The sequence below is a fragment of the Urocampus carinirostris genome, chromosome 3 (genome assembly GCF_059441175.1).
Source record: "Urocampus carinirostris isolate Australia breed hairy pipefish chromosome 3, RoL_Ucar_1.0, whole genome shotgun sequence".
NCBI lineage: Eukaryota > Metazoa > Chordata > Actinopteri > Syngnathiformes > Syngnathidae > Urocampus > Urocampus carinirostris.
This window is the reverse complement of record NC_142351.1, coordinates 23,981,674-24,006,439: the sequence shown is the minus strand read 5'-3', so window position 1 is coordinate 24,006,439 and position 24,766 is coordinate 23,981,674. Positions and strand designations below refer to the sequence as shown.

General features: G+C 39.2%; 1 protein-coding gene across 1 annotated transcript; it reads left to right on the top strand.

The window, feature by feature from the left end:
• Positions 1-544: 544 nt before the first annotated feature.
• On the top strand, positions 545-24,721 carry pan2 (poly(A) specific ribonuclease subunit PAN2). The gene is made up of 26 exons (XM_088331189.1): positions 545-651; positions 1,048-1,350; positions 1,425-1,594; positions 1,673-1,793; positions 1,874-1,951; positions 2,019-2,289; positions 3,405-3,750; positions 7,357-7,453; positions 7,533-7,652; positions 7,722-7,841; positions 7,936-8,064; positions 9,117-9,316; positions 10,933-11,081; positions 11,282-11,388; positions 11,466-11,564; positions 12,665-12,753; positions 12,827-12,962; positions 13,038-13,175; positions 13,252-13,311; positions 15,710-15,800; positions 18,284-18,441; positions 18,502-18,645; positions 22,097-22,276; positions 22,364-22,457; positions 24,222-24,425; positions 24,503-24,721. Exons 2-26 carry the CDS (start codon positions 1,066-1,068, stop codon positions 24,535-24,537), a joined length of 3,621 nt encoding a protein of 1,206 aa, XP_088187315.1. The 5' UTR covers positions 545-651; positions 1,048-1,065; the 3' UTR covers positions 24,538-24,721.
• The last annotated feature ends 45 nt before the right edge of the window (positions 24,722-24,766 follow it).

Sequence of the window (24,766 nt, the reverse complement as noted above, 5' to 3'; positions counted from 1 at the left end):
TGCGTTTGTTCCGTACCTGTCAACCTCTGTCAATCGCTCCGTGTGATAATTGCAATTCCCCTTGTTAAACGGTAATATACCTTACATACCGCAGCACCTATTTACTCATTGCAAGACGGACTAAGTATATAGCAACAAAGATAACTGGTTTAAAACTAGTTGATTTTATCTATCAAATAAACCACACATGCCCTGCGATTGGCTGGCAACCAGTTCAAGGTGTCCCCTGCCCACTGCCCGATGATTGCTGGGATGGGCTCCAGCACCCCACGCGACCCTACTGAGGATAAGCGGTGCAGCTAATGAGATGCGATGAGATAAACCACACAGACAATTATTTTAGCATTTTTAGTTCTTATTTATACAGCCAATTGCAGATAATTTAGTGTTGCATATTATACGTAGCAGTATATTAGATAAAAACTGCACAAAAATACGCATTTAATACAAAGATAAGTAATCATTATTCGAGTAAGTAAAAGCGTTTGTTTTTTGGAAAGGTAATAAGCATGTTTGAAACAGAGCTCTACAAATGACTTTGAACGCACCATTTCCCTGGATGCTTTGGCAGTCTTCGCGCGTGTTATTGTTTTTGTTTTGACTCGGGCTAAAACTATGGACCCTAAATCTGAACTTCATGTTGGCTAGAAGGTATTATTTAAAATTGTAAACTTTGTGTCTGAGTTCAAGTTTAAAATAATTATTATGCCCTTTGCGAAGGAACAAACCAACTACATTCGGCATCTTAGCTGCATGTCCCTTTTTAGCTAGAAGCTAACCTGTTCAAACGAGCGACTAAGCGTAGTTAACTGATTCTCATTAACATTGTATATTAAGTACCACACTAACATACGCGTATTTTATCTTACGCTTGCTTCAGCTTCTAAATTCATCGAACATTGCAGTTTGAAATTCTCCCTTCATTATTAGCTAGCTAACTGTAAGCATTCACGAAACACATTATATCCTGGGAATTTTCGCAAACACTCATTTTTGTCAGCATGACTTTCGTCTATTTCATGTGCAGACATTGTGGCTTGATTGCAGGTTGTTTTAGCCAAACCCATGATGAACTACGAGGGTCTTGACACCGGGATGGGGGACTATGCGAGCCTTCACGGGACACTGGATCCTGGGATGGAGCCCCCCCTGGATCCTCACATCAACCCCAACCTCCTGCAGGGCGTTGAGATTGATGCAGATGGTTTGGCCGTGACAGTCCCTGAACCTGTGCATCTCATGGAGGGAATGTTTTCTGAGCTGCACAGTGTTGTTTCTGAAGTCGGCGTCCCTGTTTCTGCCACGCATTTCGACCTGCAGGAAGAAATGCTTTGGATGGGAAACCACAGGGTGAGCGTCAATTTTTGTTGAAGGTCTTTATTTCTTGAAATATGCAGCTTGCATTTTATTCCCTTTGCTTTTAGGGTCATGCTACATCGTTCTTTGGATCTACGATGGGTCGCTATTCTTCTTTTCAAGTTCATGCAACAGATGACATTCGACATATTCAGAGTCTGGAGACAGGCGTGCTCTTCCTTTCGAAAAGTAACCTCAAGTGTTGTACACGTGGGGGCCTCATCATGTTTGATTATCCGTAAGAAGATCTTTTCAATTCAGTTATGACAATATATTATGTGACACAATAACATTTCGATGACTGATGTCATTTTAGGATGGAGGAAGGTGCTGATATGCATAGTGTCCTGATGACTGAAAACAATACTTTGCTAATGGGAGGATTACAAAACTATGTAACCGAAATTGACTTAAACAAACTGCAGGAAACTCAAAAGGTGAAATTCCTGATCATATTTCTGTATGCATTGCACTTTACTACTTGGATTATTTAACTTGCTTCTAATGTGCCTAAAAGTTCACTGTGGAAGTCCCCGGTGTTGCAATCATGCGGCAAACCAGTCGCTTCTTTTTCTGCGGGCACACTTCAGGAAAGGTAATGGAAATATGTGAAATCTGATTTCCAATTTCAAATAGTCATTATGTCCTCCAATGAAAACTAGGTGACACTACGAGATCTGCGCACATTCAAGACAGAGCATGAGTTTGACGCCTTCTCTGGCAGCCTGTCAGATTTTGATGTTCACGGTAACCTTTTGGCGGCCTGCGGCTTCTCCAGCCGAGGATTGAACGGGCTAGCCTGCGATCGATTCCTTATGGTGTACGACCTACGGATGATGCGGGCGGTCACGCCGCTTCAAGTACACGTGGACCCTCTCTTTTTGCGCTTCATTCCTACGTACACATCACGTTTGGCCATCATCTCACAAACAGGTACAGCTTTGGTTACAATTTGACTGTGCTGATTGGTCTTAGATCTTACTCAATCACAGAAACTCTAAATAAAAAGTGTTTCTGATACATGCTGTAGATGTTAACATCTAAAAATAGGTGAAAAGTGACGTGAAGTTGATGAGCAAGCATTATATTTGTATTTTTTTATAAACTGTACAATGGAAGGAGAGGCGTTAATGACTCCGAGCTTGTTTATAAACTCTGTGATATTTAATTTGACGAAAAGGGTTCTGCAACAATTTAAATTATTATTGTGGCACATCTATTGGTGTACAGCAATGGTGTCCTAACAGGCCTATTTGTGGCTCGCCACCCACCTATTTTTTTAGCCCATGGTATAGACAAAAAAAAACAACAAACAAAGACAAAAAAACAACTTAAATAAATAGAATTCTATTTTACCTTTTTTTTAAAAAATTGTTTTTAATGAATTTTAACTGGACCTTTAGCGCTGTGAAGATGCAATCATTGACCATTTTATATACATTATATTTATTATATATCATATTTATTGTATATATATATATATATATATATATATATATATATATATATATATATATATATATATATATGTTTTAAATGTATATCTGATAAATGTATAATATAATGTACTTTTTTATATGTATTACTTATATTAACTTTCAACTTATTTTTTATTTTTTTGTTTTGCGTTGTGTTAAATGCCAATTATGCCATTATGTATAAATATATTTTCGGAGGCATTGTCCCTAAAGGCTAAATCGTATAAATAGAGTTTTTTTGTGTATGTTTTTCTTTTTTTCTAGAGGCTTTAAAAAATGAGTCACAATGGCCAAAATTGGCTGGCACCAGCGCCTCCCATTTGAGATTAAACATCTGGCACTGAATGAGTTCATATCACACAGAGACAACCCAATAAAATACAAACTGCAGTTTTAAAATGTTGAATCCATTTATTAGGGCACAAAAGAATCCGGGCCTCTCCGGTCCAATGTGAAAAAGAAATTGGCTGTATATTCAGTTGTTTAAGATTGAAGGGTTCATTGAGAAAGCAGTGGTATGCTTGCATCTGCAGTTAGTAGCCAAAGATCTTCCCAGTGTTTCCCTTCTAGGTCAGTGCCAGTTTTGTGAGCCCACGGGATTGGCTAACATGGCAGACATATTTCACGTGAACACCGTTGGCCAGCTGCTGATGAGTTTCGACGTATCGTCCAGCAAGCAAGCTTTAGCCTTCGGGGATTCGGGAGGATGCGTGCACCTGTGGTCAGACGCTCCAGATGTTTCCTTCAACGACTACTCGCGGGAAACAGACTTTCCTCTGCCCTGCCTTGTGGACTCGATGCCTCAGCTGGATTGGAACCACGACCTGCTGCCTCTGTCTCTCATCCCCATGACGCTCACCAGCACAGAACCGTTGCTATCGGACTGGCCTACTGCACTAGTAACACCAAGCCCCAGGTAACGGTTCTCAACGTTTTACTGTGAGTACCGTGTTTTCCGAACTAAAAGACAAACCGAAAAACCACAATTTGGCCAGAAATGTGAAAGTGCGCTTTTTGGCGCAGTGGACCTCATATTGCAGATTACGGCGGATACGATTGGAAATGCATACAGTATTCATTTGTATGTGCTACCATACAAGGCTTTACGGTAATGCCGAATTCGAGCAATCATTGTACAATGATTGATCAAATACGATAAACATCACTGACCTTAGTTGCATAAAATTGTATGCAACGGTAATTAAACAACCACTTGTACAAATGACAGATGAAAAGGCATTAGACCTTATATCAGGGTTGGGAAACTTTTTGACCCAAAGAGCCACAATAGCAAAAAAAAATTGAATTATATTTTAAGATAAATTTCAGCAAAGCCACTCACAAAGTCATTTTTTTCAGCGCATTTCATCTCACTGTGTGACTTTAGATGATTTGATAAAAATTATGAAATAAGAACAATGCCAGAGCCTGTGTCCCATATTAACAAATATACAACTTTAATCTTGTCTCCCTTCCGCAATTACTTAAGATCAATGAGGCTCATTTCGACCTTCATTTTTTCATTAACAATGGTTTCAAAACAAGATGCAGTTCTTTTGTAAAAACTTCACAAAAAAATGAAACGAGGGGACTGACGTATTTCCCTTCAGTGCTGACGGCCGTGGGCATGTACAAGTGCGCTGCGTCCATAGCTCAACCCATCCCTACTGCTCCCCCAATCAAATCTCTGTGTGCTTGGCTGGTGTTCCTGGTTGTTTGCAGTTTGTTCTGTGGGTTTTCACCATAAAATGTCTCAAAAGTTAGCGTACATTTTTTTATTGAGCTTATATATATAAGGGTTTCTGTAGCGAGGTACTGCCAAAACAGGGTCTGTTAGTTTGACAGCTTGACTGTAAACTAGTGAGGACTGTTCTCTATATATACTGGACTGAACCATTTATGCTACTAGCGTTACTTTGGCTATGAATACATATGTATTAAACCGAGAGATTATTGACGCACAGGTGAAGAAGTGGAGATACTTATTAATTGTTTAACCTATCAGAATGCAATGGACAAAACAGGGTTGAGGTACCATGGAAAAAAGTGCTAAGATAAGTTCCAATGCCTTTTCTCGAGTCATCTGTACCACTGGTGGTCTGGTAGTAATGTGTCTGCTCTCTCACTACCATTACTCTGTTCGAGTCCCATTGCATACAATGTTTTGCGATTTGGGTTAGCAGCACATCATATGTGCCCGGTTCTGTACATACAGGAGTCCTTACGGTAGTCTCAATGTCATGCAGCTTATAGTCAGGTGCGCCTTATGTATGAAAAATAAATGACAAAAGGCTATTTTTCTGGGCTGCGGTTTATATAGTGTGGAACATATGGTAATAATCAAATCAATGTCATTCTCCCAGGAATACTTACCAACATATTCAACTCCGGCCTGTTTTAATTTGGAAAGTGTAGAAAGACAAAGCTGCTAGCAATTTGTGGGATGAGTCACAGTGGATGGGGAAGTCAGAATGGGTGGAGCCTGATACTGACTTTCACTCCATCCAGAAAGGAGATGTATCTTGTCTTTACTTACTGCCGAGAAATATTGTGAATTTTTACAGTGTGGGAGTTCAGTCAGTTCTCTTATCTGCAGTCATGGTCAAATAGCTGTGAGTCTTGTTTTGAGTCATGTCATCCACCCCCATTTTGATGAGCAATGGTGGATAAGTAAGTATTGATTGTATCTGTGATGTCTCATCAAAATCTAAAAAGTGTCTCAACATAACGTCACATTGTAGTTTAATAACTGTAACATTACAAAAGTAGGAAAGTTTTTTTTGGACAAGCAGTACAAATAGTTGATTTATATTTGCTTTTACTTTATTTGTCAAAAAGTATTTTTATCAGCCTTTTATTTTAGAAGGAATCAATATTGATAAAATATATCACAGAGTCAGATAAAAAGTTACAAAAAATATTTTAAAAAGCTGGTTGAACCTTGAAATTAAGCTGAATGTAAATGTCATTGTGCACCAATGTTATTTTGAATTTTGTAAAAATCTAATATGATTTAGCACTTTGTATGGATGCATTATAACATTGCCAATCAAGTCTTTGCACAATAAAGTCATCAACATTTTGTTTACAGAACAGTTTTTCTGACAAAAATTGATATTAATGCAGTGAGTAAACAATGTCATTCTTTTCTTAATACGGTTTTAATTCATAAATCAACAAATGAATCAAAGATTAATTTTCCAATACAGACGCTCCCCTACATACGAACGATCGTTCGTAAGTTGAATTTGTTCGTAAGTTGCTTCAGTGCTATATTTTGTATGTTTAAGGGTTATATAAGTATGTTTAAGGCTTGTATGAATAACCTGTACTAAAAAAAACATTTCCTAAAATAATATGCTCTACAAAGATAAATAAAGTTAAGTTTAACTTACTTTTGGAAGATGCGCTTCAAAAGGTCCTCCTCTGTGGTAAAAAGTTGCGGAAAGTTCAGACCATTTTATCAACCGCATCAAGCTTTATTATTCCTCTTTCAATTCCAAAGAAACAGCTCGCCACTTCTTTACACTTTACACCAACCATATTGAATGGATGCACAAGATATTGAACAAAAAAGAAGTCAAACTTTCTTAGCGCACTAGATACAGTACACGTAGTACTGTATGTCTACACACGAACTAGGAAGTAGAAGCCGGATTTCTTTTTCGTGGTGGATGCTGGATGACCTTTCACAGCGCCACACGCCGATAGCGGCGGAAAGAAGCACTACAATGCTGTCATGTACTCAAAAAAATGTGCGCAATACAAAACCTAACTTACAGCAATGTCTGGATATTTTTTGAAATCACGAAAAAAATATTCGTATCTACTGTTTTTCGTAAGTCGAATGGTCATAAGTAGGGGCGGTATTGACTTGAAAAGCGCTATATAAATGCAGATCATTTCATTCTGTACATGTTTATGAAGCCTTTTTTGTATCTTGTAATTTGCTGTATACACAAATTTTAAAGTACTCGCATAATTTAACAAAGCGCCTAAAAATATAGATTTTTTAATTTAAAAAAAAAACAAAAACTAATTGTCCAGTTTTGGTGCCAAAAATAAAGCTCTAACTGCTAAGTTGGCATTAATCCACATTAACTTTGGAGTTGAATCATCTTGACTCAAATTCAATTATCTAAAACATAAACAAAATCTTTTAACTACAAGTACCTCCACACAAAGTCATTGGGTATGCAATAAGATGTTCTCATGTCTTTGAAATTTGAGATCGTGGATTAAAGTGAACTGAAATTAATCATATAGGATCAAGTAAAAGTAATTAAATTCTAGTGAATTTAGGAACCCTCCTTATCTGTAGTTTATTTTCCGGTACAGTGGTATTGATTTTCAGCATTAATTAATTCATTGCCAGCCTAGTTAAAAATAGTGTTTCACTTCTGTTGTCAGCAACAGAAGTGAAAGTGTTAACCACAATGACAGCAGCCAGGCTATGCAAAATAATTCTTCCTTCTATTAGATATATTTTTGAACACCTCATGTTCTTTTTCTTGTCGCGTAGACGTGCCCCTCCCGTCGACCCAGAAATCCTGCGCACAATGAAGACTGTCGGATTCATCGGATATGCAGCAAACCCTCGTGCTCGGCCCAGGAACCAGGTATGTTAAAAGCTTATGTCGATAATAGATTTTCTTTTTTGTATCTTTCAGTTTCACATTTTTTTCTCTCTTCATTGAGGTTCCGTACAAAATCAAAGACGTGGAGCAAGATTTTGACAGCTACAACCAGGTCCCGGAGTCACCACTTGGCCGTGACGAAGAACCACATCTCTACATGGTGCCCAAAAAATATAGAAAGGTGGGATAAGATATTTCTCTATAAGGCATTGTTCTTTTACTTCATATTATCATTCCTATTCCTGACTAGGTGACTATTAAATATTCCAAACTGGGACTGGAGGACTTTGACTTCAAACACTACAACAAAACGTTGTTTGCCGGCCTGGAGCCTCACATTCCCAATGCATACTGTAACTGCATGATCCAAGTGAGATATTGTCATTCCCTATGATTATTGTTAACAGCATCTTTTTTCTTTTTAAATCCTCACCTTTTTTAAAAACTATTTTTGGGGTCTTTAGGTTTTATATTTCCTGGAGCCGATTCGCTGTCTAGTGCAGAATCATCTTTGTCAGAAGGAGTTTTGCTTGGCCTGCGAACTTGGCTTCCTCTTTCACATGTTGGATTTGTCACGAGGAGATCCATGTCAGGTCAGCTTTGCTTCCATTTGATTTGCATCGTCCTGCCTTGTGATCTTTGATGAATAGGTTTCTTTATAAAAAATGAAAAAGGCCTCTTTTTAATTATTGCTGTCCAAAAGTAACACACCCAAAAAAAAAACAATTATTATATTTTCCAGACTGCTAACCGGATAATAAATAGTCAATAACTGCCTAATTAAGAAGGAAAAAACATAAAATGCATTCTTTGGGGACATTTCTTTGGTAAAAACCAAAAACATACATGTCATCTGGAAAGGCAATTTAAAATTAAAATAAACTAGAGAACAATAGGTTGAATAAGTGTACGGTGAACCAACGTTACATGATTGACATGCCTGGTTATGTCAGTAAGGTCGTAACATCTTTAAAGTTATTCAGATAACTCTAACATAAAAAAACATGCTTACTAAACTCAGTTTTACTCCAAATCTCTAAATTCAATTTAATCTTCATCCACAGTGTCACTTTTAAACAACTCCCGAGTGGGTAGGTAGACGATGTGCCGCTTCTTCTTCCAGGTCGCTTACGTCAGACTCATCCTCACCTCCGCTTTTCCCAAGTCCGTTTCTCGCCAACTCCCCCAAAATTTATGCTGCTCAATTACTGATTTGGTTGCATATTTCGCTATTTGCAGCGTGTAATCTGCAGATTATGATTTTAATTTCGGGGCCATCTTTGTTCAATTCTTATCAGTTGTTTTTATAAATTAAAGGCAATGTTGAAATGATCAACTCAGGCCTAGAGCGCTCTATTCCGGGTTAGCGGTAAAATAACATGTGAAATGATATAATAATTTGTTAAAAAATTCACACACAAGACTTGGTGTGCAAATAACATGTGACATTGAATAATAACGTGTTAATAATTTTTCACATAAGTCACCCCCCCGGCCAAACCATGAAAAAAAACTGTCACATATTGTCCAGAAAATACATCTAAATTAAATGCATAACATCTGATACATTATTGCAGGGAAGAGAGATTAATATGTTGGGAAGCATCCGCTGCTTTACAGTATCCTATTTTGTCTCCTCATCAAGGCAAGTAACTTCCTACGTGCTTTTCGCACCATCCCTGAAGCGTCAGCACTGGGTCTGATCCTCGCGGATTCTGACGAGCAAACTGGAAAGGCCAGACTGGGACGCCTCATCCAAAGTTGGAACCGCTTTATTCTCACACAATTGCACCAGGAGACTCAAGAGCAGGAGGGGCCACAGGCCTACAGGGGTGCCAGCAGCAGGTCAGAGGCATAAGACACTCTTAGAAATCAGTTGGGTCAAAAATTGAGCCATCCACTGATTGGATCGGTAAAGACATTACCGTATTTTCTGCATTATAAGGCGCACCAGATTATAAAGTGCGCCCCCCAGAAAAGTGCTTTGGTCATATATGGACTGTAAGGCTCTACAGTAGGAACATCAACGAAACAGTCAGATAGGAACTTCATTAGGCCCTTAACATGGGCTGCCAGACTTTTGATAAACAAATATGTGTCTGTATGTCAGTCACTGAAATACGTCATGCCACATATCACTGGAAAGTGCAAACATTTGGGATTCAAGATTTAATGTCCACTTCAAAATATACTCATCAGAGAAACATCACGATCAGTCTGAAACAAGATACCCGAAAACTATAAAGCCGGCGTAACTCAACAGTACGGCCCCTAGGCCATCTTCAACTTCGTTGAATGTCCAAGAAAATGGCTTTGTACATCAAGGACAATCGATAAAATCCAACTGTAAAATATTTACTCCAAAACACACAATAACGCTGACAGATAAAAAGGAATCCGCCTCGAACATTTCTGCTTCATTGGACGTTGCTTCTTGTTATACGTTCGTTCCCCCACATTATTTTCATTTACAAATAAACAGATATGTATGACCGTAAGCGCTCCCCTTTCGATTTACAGTGTTTGTCCATGCTAGTTTTATTTATGCACAAAGCACAAAGTTACATTAAACTTGTGTCTTTCTCGACACATCTATTTGAAGTTTGTCACTCTTACTTTGACTGATAGGGCGGCCGTTAGAAATAAATGCATAAATTGGCCGCATCTATGCATAAGCTGCAGGGTTGAAAGCTTGGGAAAAAAAGTCAAACAAAAGTTTGTTTTCTTTTGTTGACTTGGTCTTAAATTTGATTTCAAAAAGCATTTTAAAAAAGTCCTGAATCTAACTTATCTTGAGCTGTAGTGACCCTGATTGAAAAAGTCATTTTTTGAGCGGTTCCACTCTACAAAATTTCCACTATTTTTTTTTTTTTTTTCTCCAAGCAAACATAAAATACTTTTTTCTTTTTCTTTTAAAGTTTGTGTGCGCGTACGTATGTGTGTGCGTGCATTCGTGCTCTTTAGAAGAACTCTTCATAAGGCTTCGGCCTTCCCCGTGTATTTTCAACTCCTAACTGACTCAAGTAGTCAGGAAAACCACAGAGGTGAATAGTTGATGTAACAGTGTGCTACCTGACTCCATCCTAAGCAACACAGCATTCTGAAAAACAGCAAAAAAAGAATTGGGGGGGAGGAGGTGCTGGCTCAGGCAAAAGTGTGGTCTTCCCCTGGTTTGCCATCTTTTTTTGTTTCACCAGAAGCAATTTCATTGAGGTCCCTATCCATCTACTCATCTTACAAAGCTAAAAGAGGAATGGGAATGAGATCACCAGGGGCAGATCGTTATCCACAAACACCAGTACCTATTATTTGAGTAATCTTGGGGGGATTCACTGTAACCTATCCAAATAGTGCTTTAGGGATAAGGCATGAAGGTGTTTTTGTCATGTTTTTCCCAAATATTAATATCCTTAAAGGAACACCAATGAAAGTGAAACCAAAACACAATTTTTGGCTTGCAGCTCACTGGGCTCGGCTGGCGAATCTGCTGTCGGGAAACTTTTTGGATGCGAGGTGGAAAACTGCAGCATGTGTCGCTGCGGCAAAGAGACTGTACGGTCTTCACTCACATTGCTCTTCACTATGCACTACCCAGAGCAGAACTCTCAAGGTGAGTGTAGAAGTTCCTCTTACCTCCTCGGCACCATAATGTAAAAGTCAGAGAATATATATAGTTCATCCTGAAATTAATGAGAGCAAGTGTTTAATATTTGACCTTGTTCCAAAGCTGGATACATTAGTCAGAATTCTACACAGAACACGCCATACAGCACACAGTGCTTTTGAAATGCTGCTCCCTCAACTAACCAGATAAAACAATAAAGGAGTACGACTTTGCTGAGATCATAAAGAAGAGCATCTGTCTGGAGCAGAGCACGCAGGCGTGGTGTGAAAACTGTGAAAAGTATCAACCCACAGTGAGTGCCACGACCGGCCCACTTTAATGACTAAATTCTGTGGTGGAACTCTTGACACTGTTGTCTGCTTATGGCAGGTACAGACCAGAAACATCCGATGTCTCCCGGATGTTTTGGTGATAAACTGTGAGGTTAACAGTGCGAAGGAAGCAGAATTTTGGAAAGTCCAGGCGGAGGTATTTCTCGCCATTTTTGTTTTAGTCTTAGTCTTTTTGTTTCTATCATGCAAACTCTCAGTGCTCTAAATTCCTCGTAAAATATTCGATTTACACCGTTTGAATTCCACTCTGTTGGAAACTTTCTTTTATCCGCCATACTTAGTTCCCGTAAAATTAGGTTTTGAATATTAAGAAGCGTCCATTGACTTGCATTCAACGAGAAATAACAGCATTTACACACACACCAGAAAAACTCTAGCTTTTAATTCATGTACTAATGGTTTTCATACAATTGAATAATGAATATTACCTATGTCCCATTCATTTTCAATCAGAATTTGAGTCCCATCTTGTCACTCCCTCTGCTCTACATAATAACAATTATTTACTGGTATTTAGTACTGCCCATTTAGAAAGTGGGCTTAAGTGCATTAGACGGTAACCCAGACACTTTCGGAATATATCCATTGGCATCAAAGTAACCAATCATCTAAGGTATCCATTTGCTTGAAAGTTAACATGAAGTGCATTACAATTCGAGTTCATTGGCTAAGCAGATAAAACTACTTTTAAGTCAAACCATTGGCTTTCAGCTTTGTTCATAAAGTTGTCCGTTTATTAGTTTCCTAAAACCCTTTAATATTGATCTATTTCATTGGGCATTGTATCATTACTTTTTCTTTAAAGTGTTTGTTTTAGGAGTTACTTATAATAATAGTTTTATTATTATTATATGTAACTTCTAAAACAAACTTTATGATGGACCCAGAGTTTCAGATGAGAACAATGTAATACCAATGTAAAAAACACAAGTAACCAGGACTTTTGATACATATTCATACTCTAACAAACTAATATCCAATAGCTGCTTCCTAAAAATTAAAGTAATATTCAATTTCCAGTCTACATATTTGGTTTCTACACATTACTTAAAGGGATTCGATTTTAACGGGCTTTTGTAGTTTCCAATCTTAAAACAGCAACAGTACATTAAAATGATGCTGACATGGGTTCAAATATGATACCCTGCAGCATGCATGCATATCAAAGCTGTGTATATTTACCAAGTCCTTGAGCATTCTCTTAAACACCTACTTGTGTTTTGGTTCTCTGCCTAGTATGCCTACAGTAAAGCCAGGCAGAAAGAAAAATTAGAGCCTGCAATACCGAAAGAACCGCCATCCATGCCCACTGAGTGGTGCCTGGAGTAAGTAAGACGCACGTCTTCCTTTTCTTTAATGATCATACCTTTACTTTATCCACCTCCTGACCTTTTTCAGTAGCGAAGATGTTTGCAGCACTGGGGGCTTTACTCGTTTAGAGGACCTGAGACACATGTGGATCCCGCTCACACTGAAGATGTCTATCAGCAAAACGCAAGGGCTGGAGATCAGCAGCTGGCCAGAAGGAGAGGAGGTCAGTTATGAGTTCGTTTTTAATGAAGGAGCTGTCATTGATTGTGGGTGATGTCGTTGTCCAAATTGCGACTAGCTGAGCGGCAAGGAGGAGGCCGACGGCGCGTCCCTCTATGACCTGGTGGTGACCGTGCCTCATATCCTTGACGCCCGCACGGGTGGAAACTTGGTGGCACACATTAAAGTGGGGGAAACGTATCATCAGAGAAAAGAGGTGAGGGAAACGTGCAGCTCACAAAGAATGTTTTCCTTTGATCGAAGTGAAACCACATAAAGAATCTCTGTTTCAGGGAGTCACGCACCAGCAGTGGTATCTTTTCAACGATTTCCTCATTGAGCCCATCGACAAGGTGAATACTTATATAGTGAAGCCAACCTCCTTCTTTTTTAATGATCAGAACAGTTGATTAGGTTGATACCCTAAAACCTTTTGAAATAGCTACATACTCAAAGAAATAGAAGAAAACATGTAAACATGCCTGTGAAGCGGTGAACCCTTCATGTTTCTTGGTTTGTGCAATCTTGAGCGATCACAAACGAACACTTAGCCAAGACACTCGATATCCATTTTGTCCCTGTTCAAACCATTTAAAGACATTCTTCTATATTTCTAGGTATTGGCCATGATTTTAAATCACCTGTTCGCCCATTTGGCCTTATGTGCAATATCCAGTGAAGTATCCTTTTTTGATCTTCGCACATTATTTTCATCTACACCCAACTTTCTCGCTGCTTTCCGGTTGCTTTTTCCTTCTGTTTATCACTTTTAGCTTGACGTCAGTGTACGACGTTGAGTATTGCAAAAAAATAAAGAGAAAAAGAAAACAGAAATGATTACAATTCAGCACACTTTTACCTTTGCATTATTGGTTTCCCGTTGGTTTGCTGTTCCTCTGTAAGCCACGCCCCTTTCTCACCCGCTGCTTATGGTTCGTTACTGATGGCACGCAACCAAAAACAGTGATACCTCTACATACAAGATGAATTCATTCCCAGATCTTGTTCGCATCTCGAATTTCTCTTTTCTCAAACGAATTTCCTCGGTACAAAATAAATGAAAACTAACTAATCTGTTCCCGGCCTTCCAACAGCATCCGAGTTAAACCTATAACGTGATAAAACACATCTTCTTGATCACTAAAAACCCATTAAATAGTAATTGAACATAGAAATAAAGGAATAAGATAAAGATTTTAATAAAAAATGATTTTAAATCTTTTACAGAAGCGGGGAAAGTATTACGTACTCTGCGGCTAGGTTTAGGTTCCAAGGGGTCGACTCAATGTCGTCTGCTTGTCGTGTCGCCACCCTGGACTGTTTCTTCTCTCTATCCCGCCCGCCCAGCGCCCGGATTTTAAAGGGTGGGGACCGATCCGTTGGAAAGCTATCAGGGAAAAAGAAACAACACAAGTATGAGCGATAAGGTCTGTATGGCGGGAAACGCATGTGCTAAATGGGAAGAGCTAATTTTGGCGGTAAGCGGTCTTGAGCAGTCTCTAGTGGTAGTATCTGGAAATTCTCATAACTTGGATTTTCTCTCGTATGTAGGGCAATATTTTTTCTCGAAAAACATCTTGCGCATCGAATTTCTTGTATGTCGATTAGCTTTTATGTAGAGGGCCCCTGTAGGCGTGTATAAGCTGACCCCCTGATTTCAGTATTTTGTGGTTATACATTTGGTTCATATGCAAGTACATACAGTAATTATTCAGGGTTGCCCCAATGTCTTAACTGTGATAACTACAAAGTAAGGCATTGAAAATGTCTTAAATTTTGTCCACCGTATTTTCACGACCATTAGGCACACAGACTTCTTAGGCCCTGTTGTGCGTATCACTACGGTGCTCGTTTTTAACATGTTGTTTTATCCGTGTGTTTTTATTTCTAATCAATACATAAATAAACTAAATTCCGTTTTGCTCCCACTGTATTTTTTAATATTCAGACTTGTATGCTTGTCAGTATTTTTGTAAGGCGGCCGCAGCAGAGGGCACCCTCAGGCACTAATCAAGTGCGCCCTATCTATGTGGTAAATACAGAAATAGTACCAGCTACCAGAGACTGCCCTTTTTAACACGGTGCAACCTATGTTCGAGAAAATATGCTACAAATTTTAAAGTTAACCATCAAATGTCTTTTCACTGTCTTGTCTGCATTAAATGTTTAATTTTTGTTTTATATGTAAAAAAAAAGTATGGAACCATGTGTCACAAAATATTTTTTAATTTTCTTCAACTATTGATCTCTGACAAATAAATACAATGTGTTGGTCGGGAAATCTAGATTTCTTGCGGAAAGGGCGTCTGGCGCAGTGGGGATAACGGCGGCAGTCGGGCGTGGGCCTCGGTCATGGGCTCGTCCGGTTGACATCCACAATCCGTCAAGGCGGGGTGCTGCTCCGCCACCCCTGAAAGTTTTGGTTCGCCCCCACACAGTCACCCGCCTCGGCGCGCACCCGCCTAAGAGGACGGGGAACGCTTGTGGGCCTTAGGGGTCGGGGCGAAGGGGTCGTCGCCGGTGGGGTTCGGTTCCACGACTGCGAGATTGGTCTTAAATTTTATTGGATGTGGTCTTGAAAAGGTCTTAAAAAGTCTTAAATTTGAATGGAAAAATCCCAGCGGAACACTGTTACTAAAACTGACAAAAAAATGCCACAGAGTGAGTGACATTAAGTTGAGCGACACTATCATGGAGTTAAAACATGTTATAAGTTTTCTTCTCTCCCTGTTTCTTACATGATTCTCCCAGACGGAAGCGGCTCAGTTCGACATGAGCTGGAAAGTTCCAGCTATCCTGTACTATGCCAAGAGAAATTACCACACCAAATATGATCTTCGCAGTGAGTTTCACATCGCGTGCAACACGTCCAACCTTAACCTTCTTCTTGTGTTAGTTTTTTTAGGTAACATGCTCCATGTTAGCGATTCAGTGGCGACCCGTTTAAAAGACAGGTGTTCAGTTCATAGGAAACAATAGTACAATAGGTCATTCGTTTTTGTTAGGCTTCTTTATCTATGAAAATATTGTTTTTTTTCTATTTTTGTTGTGGGTCTCTGGGCCTTTTCTCTGCCATTATAACCCTCAATTTTGAAAATTGTTCAAATAAACCTCAAAAGAATTATATAAATTTATAAAAGGTTGTTTTTGTGGCCTAATACGACATGAGTGTAACAAACACAACCCTATGGCAACACCTGTTAAATATTTTTTTTCTTTATGTTAATGTTATTAACTATATAAGATTTATTTGGGTTATTTTAGACCAGGGGTCAGCAACCTTTTCGTTGCGGAGTGCCACTTTCAAATTTCCTTGTAAATCAGTGTGCCACACTTGATTAATGCTTCGCACAACATTTTTTTAATATCAAACAGAGCTGTCATTTTAAACCAGTCCAAATATACAACATGGATAGACATTTTAATCGTATAACTCAGTGTTTTTCAAGCCTTTTTGAACCAAGGTACACTTTTATTTAAAAAAAAAGTTCCGTGGCACACCGTCCGTTGAAAATGTTTGAAAATGAAGTTATGTCAAATATTTCACTGTACTACCTCATAAGCAGATAATTAGTATATAAAAAGAATAAAATAATACTTAAAATAAAAAAGAATGATGTGCTTTGTTTTTATTTTTTACAGTGCAATCTTAAACTGCTTTGTTAAACAAATTAAGTCATTAAATGTACTGTCCTACAAGAGCAGATAATTAATACACAAAAAGTATATAAGAATCTACTGCCACCTGCTGATATGGATGACTATTACAGTTCCTCGTCTGAAGATTGCAAAAATACTGAATAATGTTTTTTTGAAATGATAAAATTGGGCATATTCCAGCGGCACACTAGACAAGGTCTCACGGCACACTAGTGTGCCCCGGCACACTGTTTGAAAAACACTGGTATAACTGATCTATTTATCTTCCACTATTCTTGTTCATCAATTAACTAAAATATGAATGTGAACAACATGTGGAAAGGCCTGTAGCCATTCTGACTTCAACTTTTTACCAAAAGAATTAACCAGAATCAACCATTCTTCATCACCTATAAACTACAATCAAAAAACAACTGATATGGTCAGCTACTATACCATTCATCAATGATATCTTGTTGCAGAAAATATCAAAACTTGAAATAACAGCAGCAATGCAGAAGGCACGCACGCGCACACATGCGCAGTAAATGGTTTTCCGTGCTTTGCTATTCAGGGAATAATTTGTTAGATAGCATCAGTGGTGTTTTTAGCAGCGACAAAGGTTTTTAGGGTCTGTGTTTGTTTGCAGTACCTGGACACAGCGCGTTTTAATGCTCATGTTCATGTTTCGTCTCGTAATGACGTTTAACACTTGATGCGCGAGGTACAATGCTCTCGAGGCATAATGCACAAAACAGCACGGTAATTTTTTGCACAAAGCCCCAGTCATCTGTCCACACTGGCTGGAAAGAACGCGATGTTTTCGCTCGAGGAGCCGTCATGATTCGTTCATTTATCGCGTGGGGGTGTTTCGTTGGCTGGGTTAAAACACGGATCTCTCCTCTGCGAGGCGCCGCGCAAGCACGCACTGACACACAGGGGCGCTAACATAAATGGTAAATGGTCTGTATTTATATAGGGCTTTTCAAGCAAAGCTTCTAAATTACACTGTGCGCAACTGAAAATGTCTAAATTTCAGGTAAATGTGCTTAAATTTAAAAAAAAGAAAATAAATAAAATATTATTTTGCCGTTCGCTCGCGTGCCACTGGTTAACCCCTCGCGTGCCAGTCCTGGCACGTTTGTCATAGGTTGCCGACCCGTGGTTTAGACTCATTGAACAGAGTATATAAATTTGAAAGATCCAAAGAACAACACCTGAGAAGGATCAAGATGTTAATTACAAAAACAAATAAAAATACAAAATTGGAGTGAAAGTCTCTGTGGGGAAATGCTTAAGTATGCATGCAAGTACCTTATGTGTTAAGATGTATGTGTGGCCAAAAGGTAACGCCTTCAGTGTTTTTGTTTGCAGTGATCTAACTTGCAATTGATGCACAATATGTCTAGTCCACATATGATTTAAGTCTTGGCCATTGATCATTTTTTATATAGTTATTTTTCTAGCTGGGTCCAAAACGACCCTAACAATCTCAGAGTATTTCATAATGTAGTGAGTTTTTTCCAACTTGATTTTTGTTCAAATCAGCCTTAATGCTATAAACAAATGTATGTAGTTTTTGTTTGTATTACAATCTCAAAACGAGCCTCTGGCGACTCTAACACAAGAGGAGGGAGGGTTAAGAACATCTTAATAGTTGTCTCTCGCTTTGGTCCGCTCCTCCAGTCAAAAACCCCATCGACGCGAGCGTTCTGCTGACGGAAGCTTCGCTGGCTCGCAAACAGAGGAAGAGTCACGCCACTTTCATCCCGCTGATGGTCAGCGAGATGCCGCAAGCGGGCGACCTGGTGGGGCTGGACGCAGAGTTTGTGACGCTCAACCAGGTGAGCACCAGATGTCCTCAAAGAACCCGTTGAGGATTTGAACGACGTTTCTGTGCGCAGGAAGAGGCGGAGCTGCGCAGTGACGGCACCAAGTCGACCATCAAGCCAAGTCAGATGTCCGTGGCCAGGATCACGTGCGTCCGGGGGCAGGGGCCCAACGAGGGGGTGCCTTTCATCGACGACTACATCTCCACGCAGGAGCAGGTGATGTCCCACGACTGTTTTATACGCAGATGATTTTGAAAAAAAGAATCGGGCTATTTAGACGTAAAGGATTCTCACATCATTTTTGTACATGTTACAAGTCAAAGAATACTGATCTAACTAGGACATGGCGATATTTTGATTTTTAAATTTTGTAGTATCGATACTCTAGTGCAGGAGTCGGCAACCTATGACACGCGTCCCAGCAGTGGCATGCGAGCGAAATAATAATGATTTTTTTTAAATGTATTTTTTTAAAGATAGATAGATAGATCATCCCCGTAGGGAAATTCACACTTCCAGCAGTCTACCCCGTTGTTTATTAACATGATGCCCTAGGGGTGCTTGTAGCGGAGTGGATGACGTCACGCTAGTCCAAAAGTTCGACATCCCTGCGGCAGATGGAAATCTTTTCTTTGTGAAAATCCAGGGATACACCACCTCGTGTTAGCAAGTCCGCCTCCTCTCCGATTCCCCCCGGCTTTCGTGTCTCTGTGTAGCGGCGTTGAAGCGCATTTACCTGAAATTTAGACATTTTCAGTTGCGCACCGTGTTATTTAGAAGCTTTACTTGAAAAGCGCTATATAAATGCAGACCATTTGCACCCCTCCGTGTGTCAACGCGTGTTTGCGCGGCGCCATGCAAAGGACAGCTCCGTGTCTTAACCCAGCCAACGAAACACACGCGTGCGTTAAATGAACGAATCATGACGGCTCCTCAAGCGAAAACATCGCGTTCTTTCCAGCCAGCGTGGACAGATGACTGCGGCTGTGTGCAAAAAATGACCGTGCTGTTTTGTGCATTATGCCTCGAGAGCGTTGTACCTCGCGCATCAAGTGTTAAACGTCATTACGAGACGAAACATGAACATGAATTCAAGGCGGAGAAATTAAAACGCGCTGTGTCCAGGTAGCAAACAAACACAGACCCTAAAAACCTTTGTCGCTGCTAAAAACACCACCACTGAAGCTATCTAACAAATTGCTCACTGAATAGCAAAGCACGGAAAACCATTGACTGATGGCGAATATTTTAAAGAAGCGTGTGTATGTGTGCGCGCGCCTGCCTTCTGCATTGCTGCTGTTATTTCAAGTTTTGATATTTTCTGCAACAAGATATCATTGATGAATGGTATAATAGCTGACCATATTACTTGTATTTAGATTGTAGTTTATAGTTGATGAAGAATGGTTGATTCTGGTTAAGTCTTGTGGTAAAAAGTTGAAGTCAGAATGGCTACAGGCCTTTCCACATGTTGTTCACATTCATATTTTAGTTAATTGATGAACAAGAATAGTGGAAGATAAATAGGTCAGTTATACCAGTGTTTTATCAACCAGTGTGCTGGGGCACACTAGTGTGCCGTGAGACCTTGTCTAGTGTGCCGCTGGAATTTTATCTTTCCATAAAATCAATTTCAAATTTCAATTTTAAAGTTTATAATCGATGAATTGGTCGATTATTTTTTTTATTTCCCTCCTATTTATTCAAATATTGAAGTTTTGCGCAAAACAAAATATTCCATGATATTAAACAATAAAAATATTGTATGTCTGTGTCAAGTAACTTGATCACAAAAAAAGCATAGAAATGTTTGCTATACACCTGCAAATATGTAAAATTTCCTACCACTTTATCCACAGATCATATTAAATTTGTACTTATCATGAAAGAGCAATACATTTCAATTTGTGATTCTTTTTTTAATAAAAAAAAATTAAACAAGACCACTTTTCAAAATGTTGTCAACAAATTTGTTTTTAGGGGTTAAATTTTGGAATATGATAAATATTGCCAATATGAAAATTATATATGCTCAAGAATTTGCCCCTTGGATTGAGTTAAACATGTCATTATTATTGTTTTAACTTTATTTTATACATATTTTCTGATTATTTTACTCTGTATTTCTGTCTGTTCCCTTGAAATTTTTTTTAATGATGAGACAGTCAAACACCACAAAGTTGAAACGTTCCTTTAAATTTTGTTTGTAAATGATGCAATGTTCGAAATGTAGTACATAAAATTTTTTAACTAAAACTGTCTTGGCCCCCTCTGTCTGACCAAAGTGGTACTACAATTCCCAGCGTCATAATAAAATGGTGTGCACTCTAATTTGTATTGATTTAACGTTCTTGGTGGCTCAAAAATCACGTGATACAACGAATCTGTTATCTAAGTAGTTGCTAACGCTTTTAACCATCGATTTTAATTGATTTTGTTGATTCTTTGTCGCAGCACTATTAGCCACACAGTCAATAACATTAGCGTCATGAAGACTAGCATTAGTGTTTGGCTTTACTGACATAGATGCTAGCATTAGCGTCTCGCTTCACTGACGCTGTGTTTCAGACGCCAGCATCAGCAGCTAGTTGGTTGGCAAAAAGAGTTTCCAAAAATGAAACCCAGTTGGTGCCTCGTTATAGAGTTAAAAATATTTTTTGATCTCCTGGATCAAAGATTTATATATCTTAACAGATATTTAAATCACAGAATATTGGATCGCTGCAGCCCTATTCAATAAGAGGAAAGATCTCAGCTGCAGCTGTTTGAAAACAGCATTTGAAAAATGAACACTTGCGAGCTCGGTGTGACTCTTTTCTTGAGTAATTGTTTAACGCATTTAGTGCAACTCTGTTTTTCTACCACTAGGAGAGAGACACATAAGTGGGATATTTGTTGTTATGGGAAACGGCCTTTGGCATTATTATTATTTTTTCATATATTTTATGAAATCATCAAATGTCACACAGAGAAAACATATGCACTGAAGATTGTTTTTGTCCGTAGATCAGATTTGACAGCTTTTTAGAGGCTCCTTTTGTTGCACGTGCAAGTATGTGAAATTCTGAGACGGGTTCAAATAAACTTTTCAATTTTTCATATTTTTGGGTGTTCAGGTTGACATTTGGACTGTATTGGAAAAAATCCTTTTGTTATTTTCTCAATTTTCATCCTGGAATCAAAGAAAACTACGAGCACAAGCCGTGTGATATCATTTCGTATTCCCCATCCCTCCTCCCACCTCCTTCCCTTCAGCGTCATGCGCTTTGCGGTCGAAACACAGATGCTAACAGTAAAATAAAAATGGCGCGGTGGGGAAATGATGTATAAAGGCTCTTTGAACTCAGTTGGGCATTGTTAACACATACTTAGTATAGAAAATATTTAACTTTAAACTGTTTAAATACACCTCAAACTACACACCTTAACTTTAATTTTGTCTTAAAATCTAAATTTTTCGCTTTTATGGCTATTTGAATCAAAAATGTGCCCGACCCCTGCCAAAGACACTCAAAGTGTTTTTATTACATTAAAACACTGGAATAAACACTCAAAGGGTACCCTAAATAATAATTGCATCACTTGGAAAATTAAGACGCGATAGTAACGAAATAATATTTTACTGCACCCCTTGTGACAACTCTGCTGAATGTTGATCTTCCTGCAGGTGGTGGACTACTTGACTCAGTATTCGGGGATCAAACCAGGTGACCTGGATGCCAAGATCTCTTCCAAGCATTTGACCACCCTCAAGTCCACCTACCTGAAGCTGCGCTTCCTTATCGACACAGGAGTCCGCTTTGTCGGTCACGGCTTACAGAAGGACTTCCGAGTCATCAATTTATTGGTACACTCTATTCTTTTGCTATGTGTCTCGTGGGATGCAATTTTCGAGTTAGGTGGGGTGCAATGATGACTGATGGCTTTTTCTAAGGTGCTCAAAGACCAAGTCATCGACACAGTCTACATTTTCCATTTGCCTCGGAAGAGGATGATATCGCTGCGGTTTCTCGCTTGGTACTTTCTCGGTAAGACTGTTTAAGACCTTTGAGTTCATATTTGTTCTACCTACTCTTGTGTTTACTACTGTTGCTTACATTACCTTTAGCATGGCACAGAATTGTCTCATAATAGACTTGCAGCAGGAAGTGATCTACAATTAATGTGGCCATGTCATCATACTTTAGATAAATGGTAAATGGTCTGCGTTTATATAGCGCTTTTCAGGTCAATGAAGACCTCCCAAAACACTTTACAATGTGCTTCACACTTACCCATTCACACACACACTCGCACACCAATAAGGAGTCAGCCTTGTAAGGCATCTACCAGCTTATTGTGGGCATTAGGGATTCAGTGTCTTGCCCAAGTACATTTCGACATATAACACAGAGGAGCCAGAAATTGAACCTGCAATCTCTTGATCCCAAGATGAGTGCTCTACCTCCTGAGATAAATGTTTTCGTTCCTCTGCAGGGTGCTGATAGTCCCTGTTTAACAGACATGCACGCACGCACGCACGCTTGTCAACAAGACGCTCTAAAGTGACCACACCAGCGGACTTAAACAATGGAAGATGCTTTTTGGGGTGTAGGTGTAGCTAGCTTGATAACCGCTGATCCTGTAATATCCACAGCTGCGGTGCCTTGTTGGGACCATTTGTCCTCTGCGGATTGACTCTAGCAGCTTGCTTAGAACTGCTGTGTCAAATTTGGTTGTTAGATTTAAATAAAGCAGCATCGCTATTTCTGCCAAGTGCTCTGAATGTCATGGGTATGGGTAAAGGGTGTGAGTAACGATGACTCCCTTTGGTAGCCAAATGACTTGTCATCTAATTAGTGACGCGGATGAACGGGTGAGCGAGATTCCCACGGTCCCTATGGAGTAAGACCGTGGTCTTGGCAGAATCAGTGGGGAAATGTGCAGAGAATTGATCAGCAAGCGACTAATTATCGGCTATATTTTCCCTAACATGGATCAGTTTTCAGCCCGATCGTAAGAACATACCCGATAAGTTGTCACCTGTTGCCATACTAAAGTATTCAATCATCCCACACTGCTTGTTTTAGTATGCTAGCACAGTACTGTGTACTTTTAGGATACTAATACACTTTTAGTATTCTAGTACTTTATGTGTAATGATTTTTGATGCACTCTTGCGTATATGCTTATGCCAATTTAATTGATACTGATTGCTGCACTTGTTGATTTAGATGGACAGAGTCCTCAAAGGAGGAGTGTTTTTGAGGCAAAATGCGTTACTTTTCAGATTTTATTGTAAATGTGAGAAATGGAAATAAATGAGTTTGTTTTTATGGTTGTCTTAGCCTGCGGCTTAAATTCGGGCGCGGCCCGTACGAAAGCAAAAGTGAGATTCATTCTTGAATTTGTGCGTGCGGCTTATAATCGGGTGCAGTCTGTAGTTCACAAAGTATGGTTAATAAAATTGTGCACCAAAATCTCTCAAATGGGTCTGTTTTACTTAGTCTAACACCTGTTTTGGTGTTCTTTTTTTCAGATTGATCACAATTGTAAAGTGTCAAAACAAGTTTGTTTTCAACCTCTGTGAGAACAGCAGGGAAAATATTCTTGTTTTATCTTGTTATGTTTGTTTGATAGGCATTTACGGTCTTATTCTTCCTGCAAGTGTTTATTTCACTGCCAATTTTTCCCACTCACAGAGGCTGATTGCACTGTCTTGAAATGTTTTCAATGATCATTAGTCAGATGTTCTCGTTAGGTTTCCTTTGAAGCAAAAAATAAAAACATTTGTCCTTTCGTCCTGTTGCCAGATCTGAGCATCCAAGGGGAAACCCATGACAGCATAGAAGACGCTCGCACAGCTCTGCAGCTGTACAGGAAGTATTTAGATCTGAGTCGTGGAGGCAGATCGGACGAAGTGAGGAAGGTCCTGAAGGGACTCTATGAGAAGGGCCGCCAAATGGACTGGAAAGTCCCGGGCGGGGAATCCGGGGACGGTCGAGGAAGCCCAAAAAGTACGAAAATTATGCAGAGAAGTGTGCGCCGACTTTGTTAGGGCTTAAATACACATGCTGATTTATTCCTCTTGCAGCTGCCGCGGGATTTCCGTCTGTCATCGGAATGTGAGCCCACATGAATGTCATCAGCAATAATCTTAACGATCGTCATCGATATTTCATCATCATTTCAGTTCACGTTGGAAATGCTTCTGAGAAAAGTGATGTTTTTATAAAGCTCTGATCTCTTTTCATTGCCTAAGAATGTTTTTGGGTGCATGTAAATAAAAAAAATGGGGTATGACCACCGTTAACATGAGTGTTTGAGTAATATATACTACTGTGCTCATGTATTAACA

What these genes read in the sequence shown, in the direction of transcription:
- pan2 (XM_088331189.1), top strand. Translation starts at nt 1,066, where the DNA reads ATGATGAACTACGAGGGTCTTGACACCGGGATGGGGGACTATGCGAGC. An exon ending in CCCAGAGCAGAACTCTCAAG is followed by an intron (nt 11,082 to 11,281) that starts GTGAGTGTAGAA and finishes TCAACTAACCAG; the next exon opens with ATAAAACAATAAAGGAGTAC. An exon ending in TCTCGCTTGGTACTTTCTCG is followed by an intron (nt 22,458 to 24,221) that starts GTAAGACTGTTT and finishes TCCTGTTGCCAG; the next exon opens with ATCTGAGCATCCAAGGGGAA.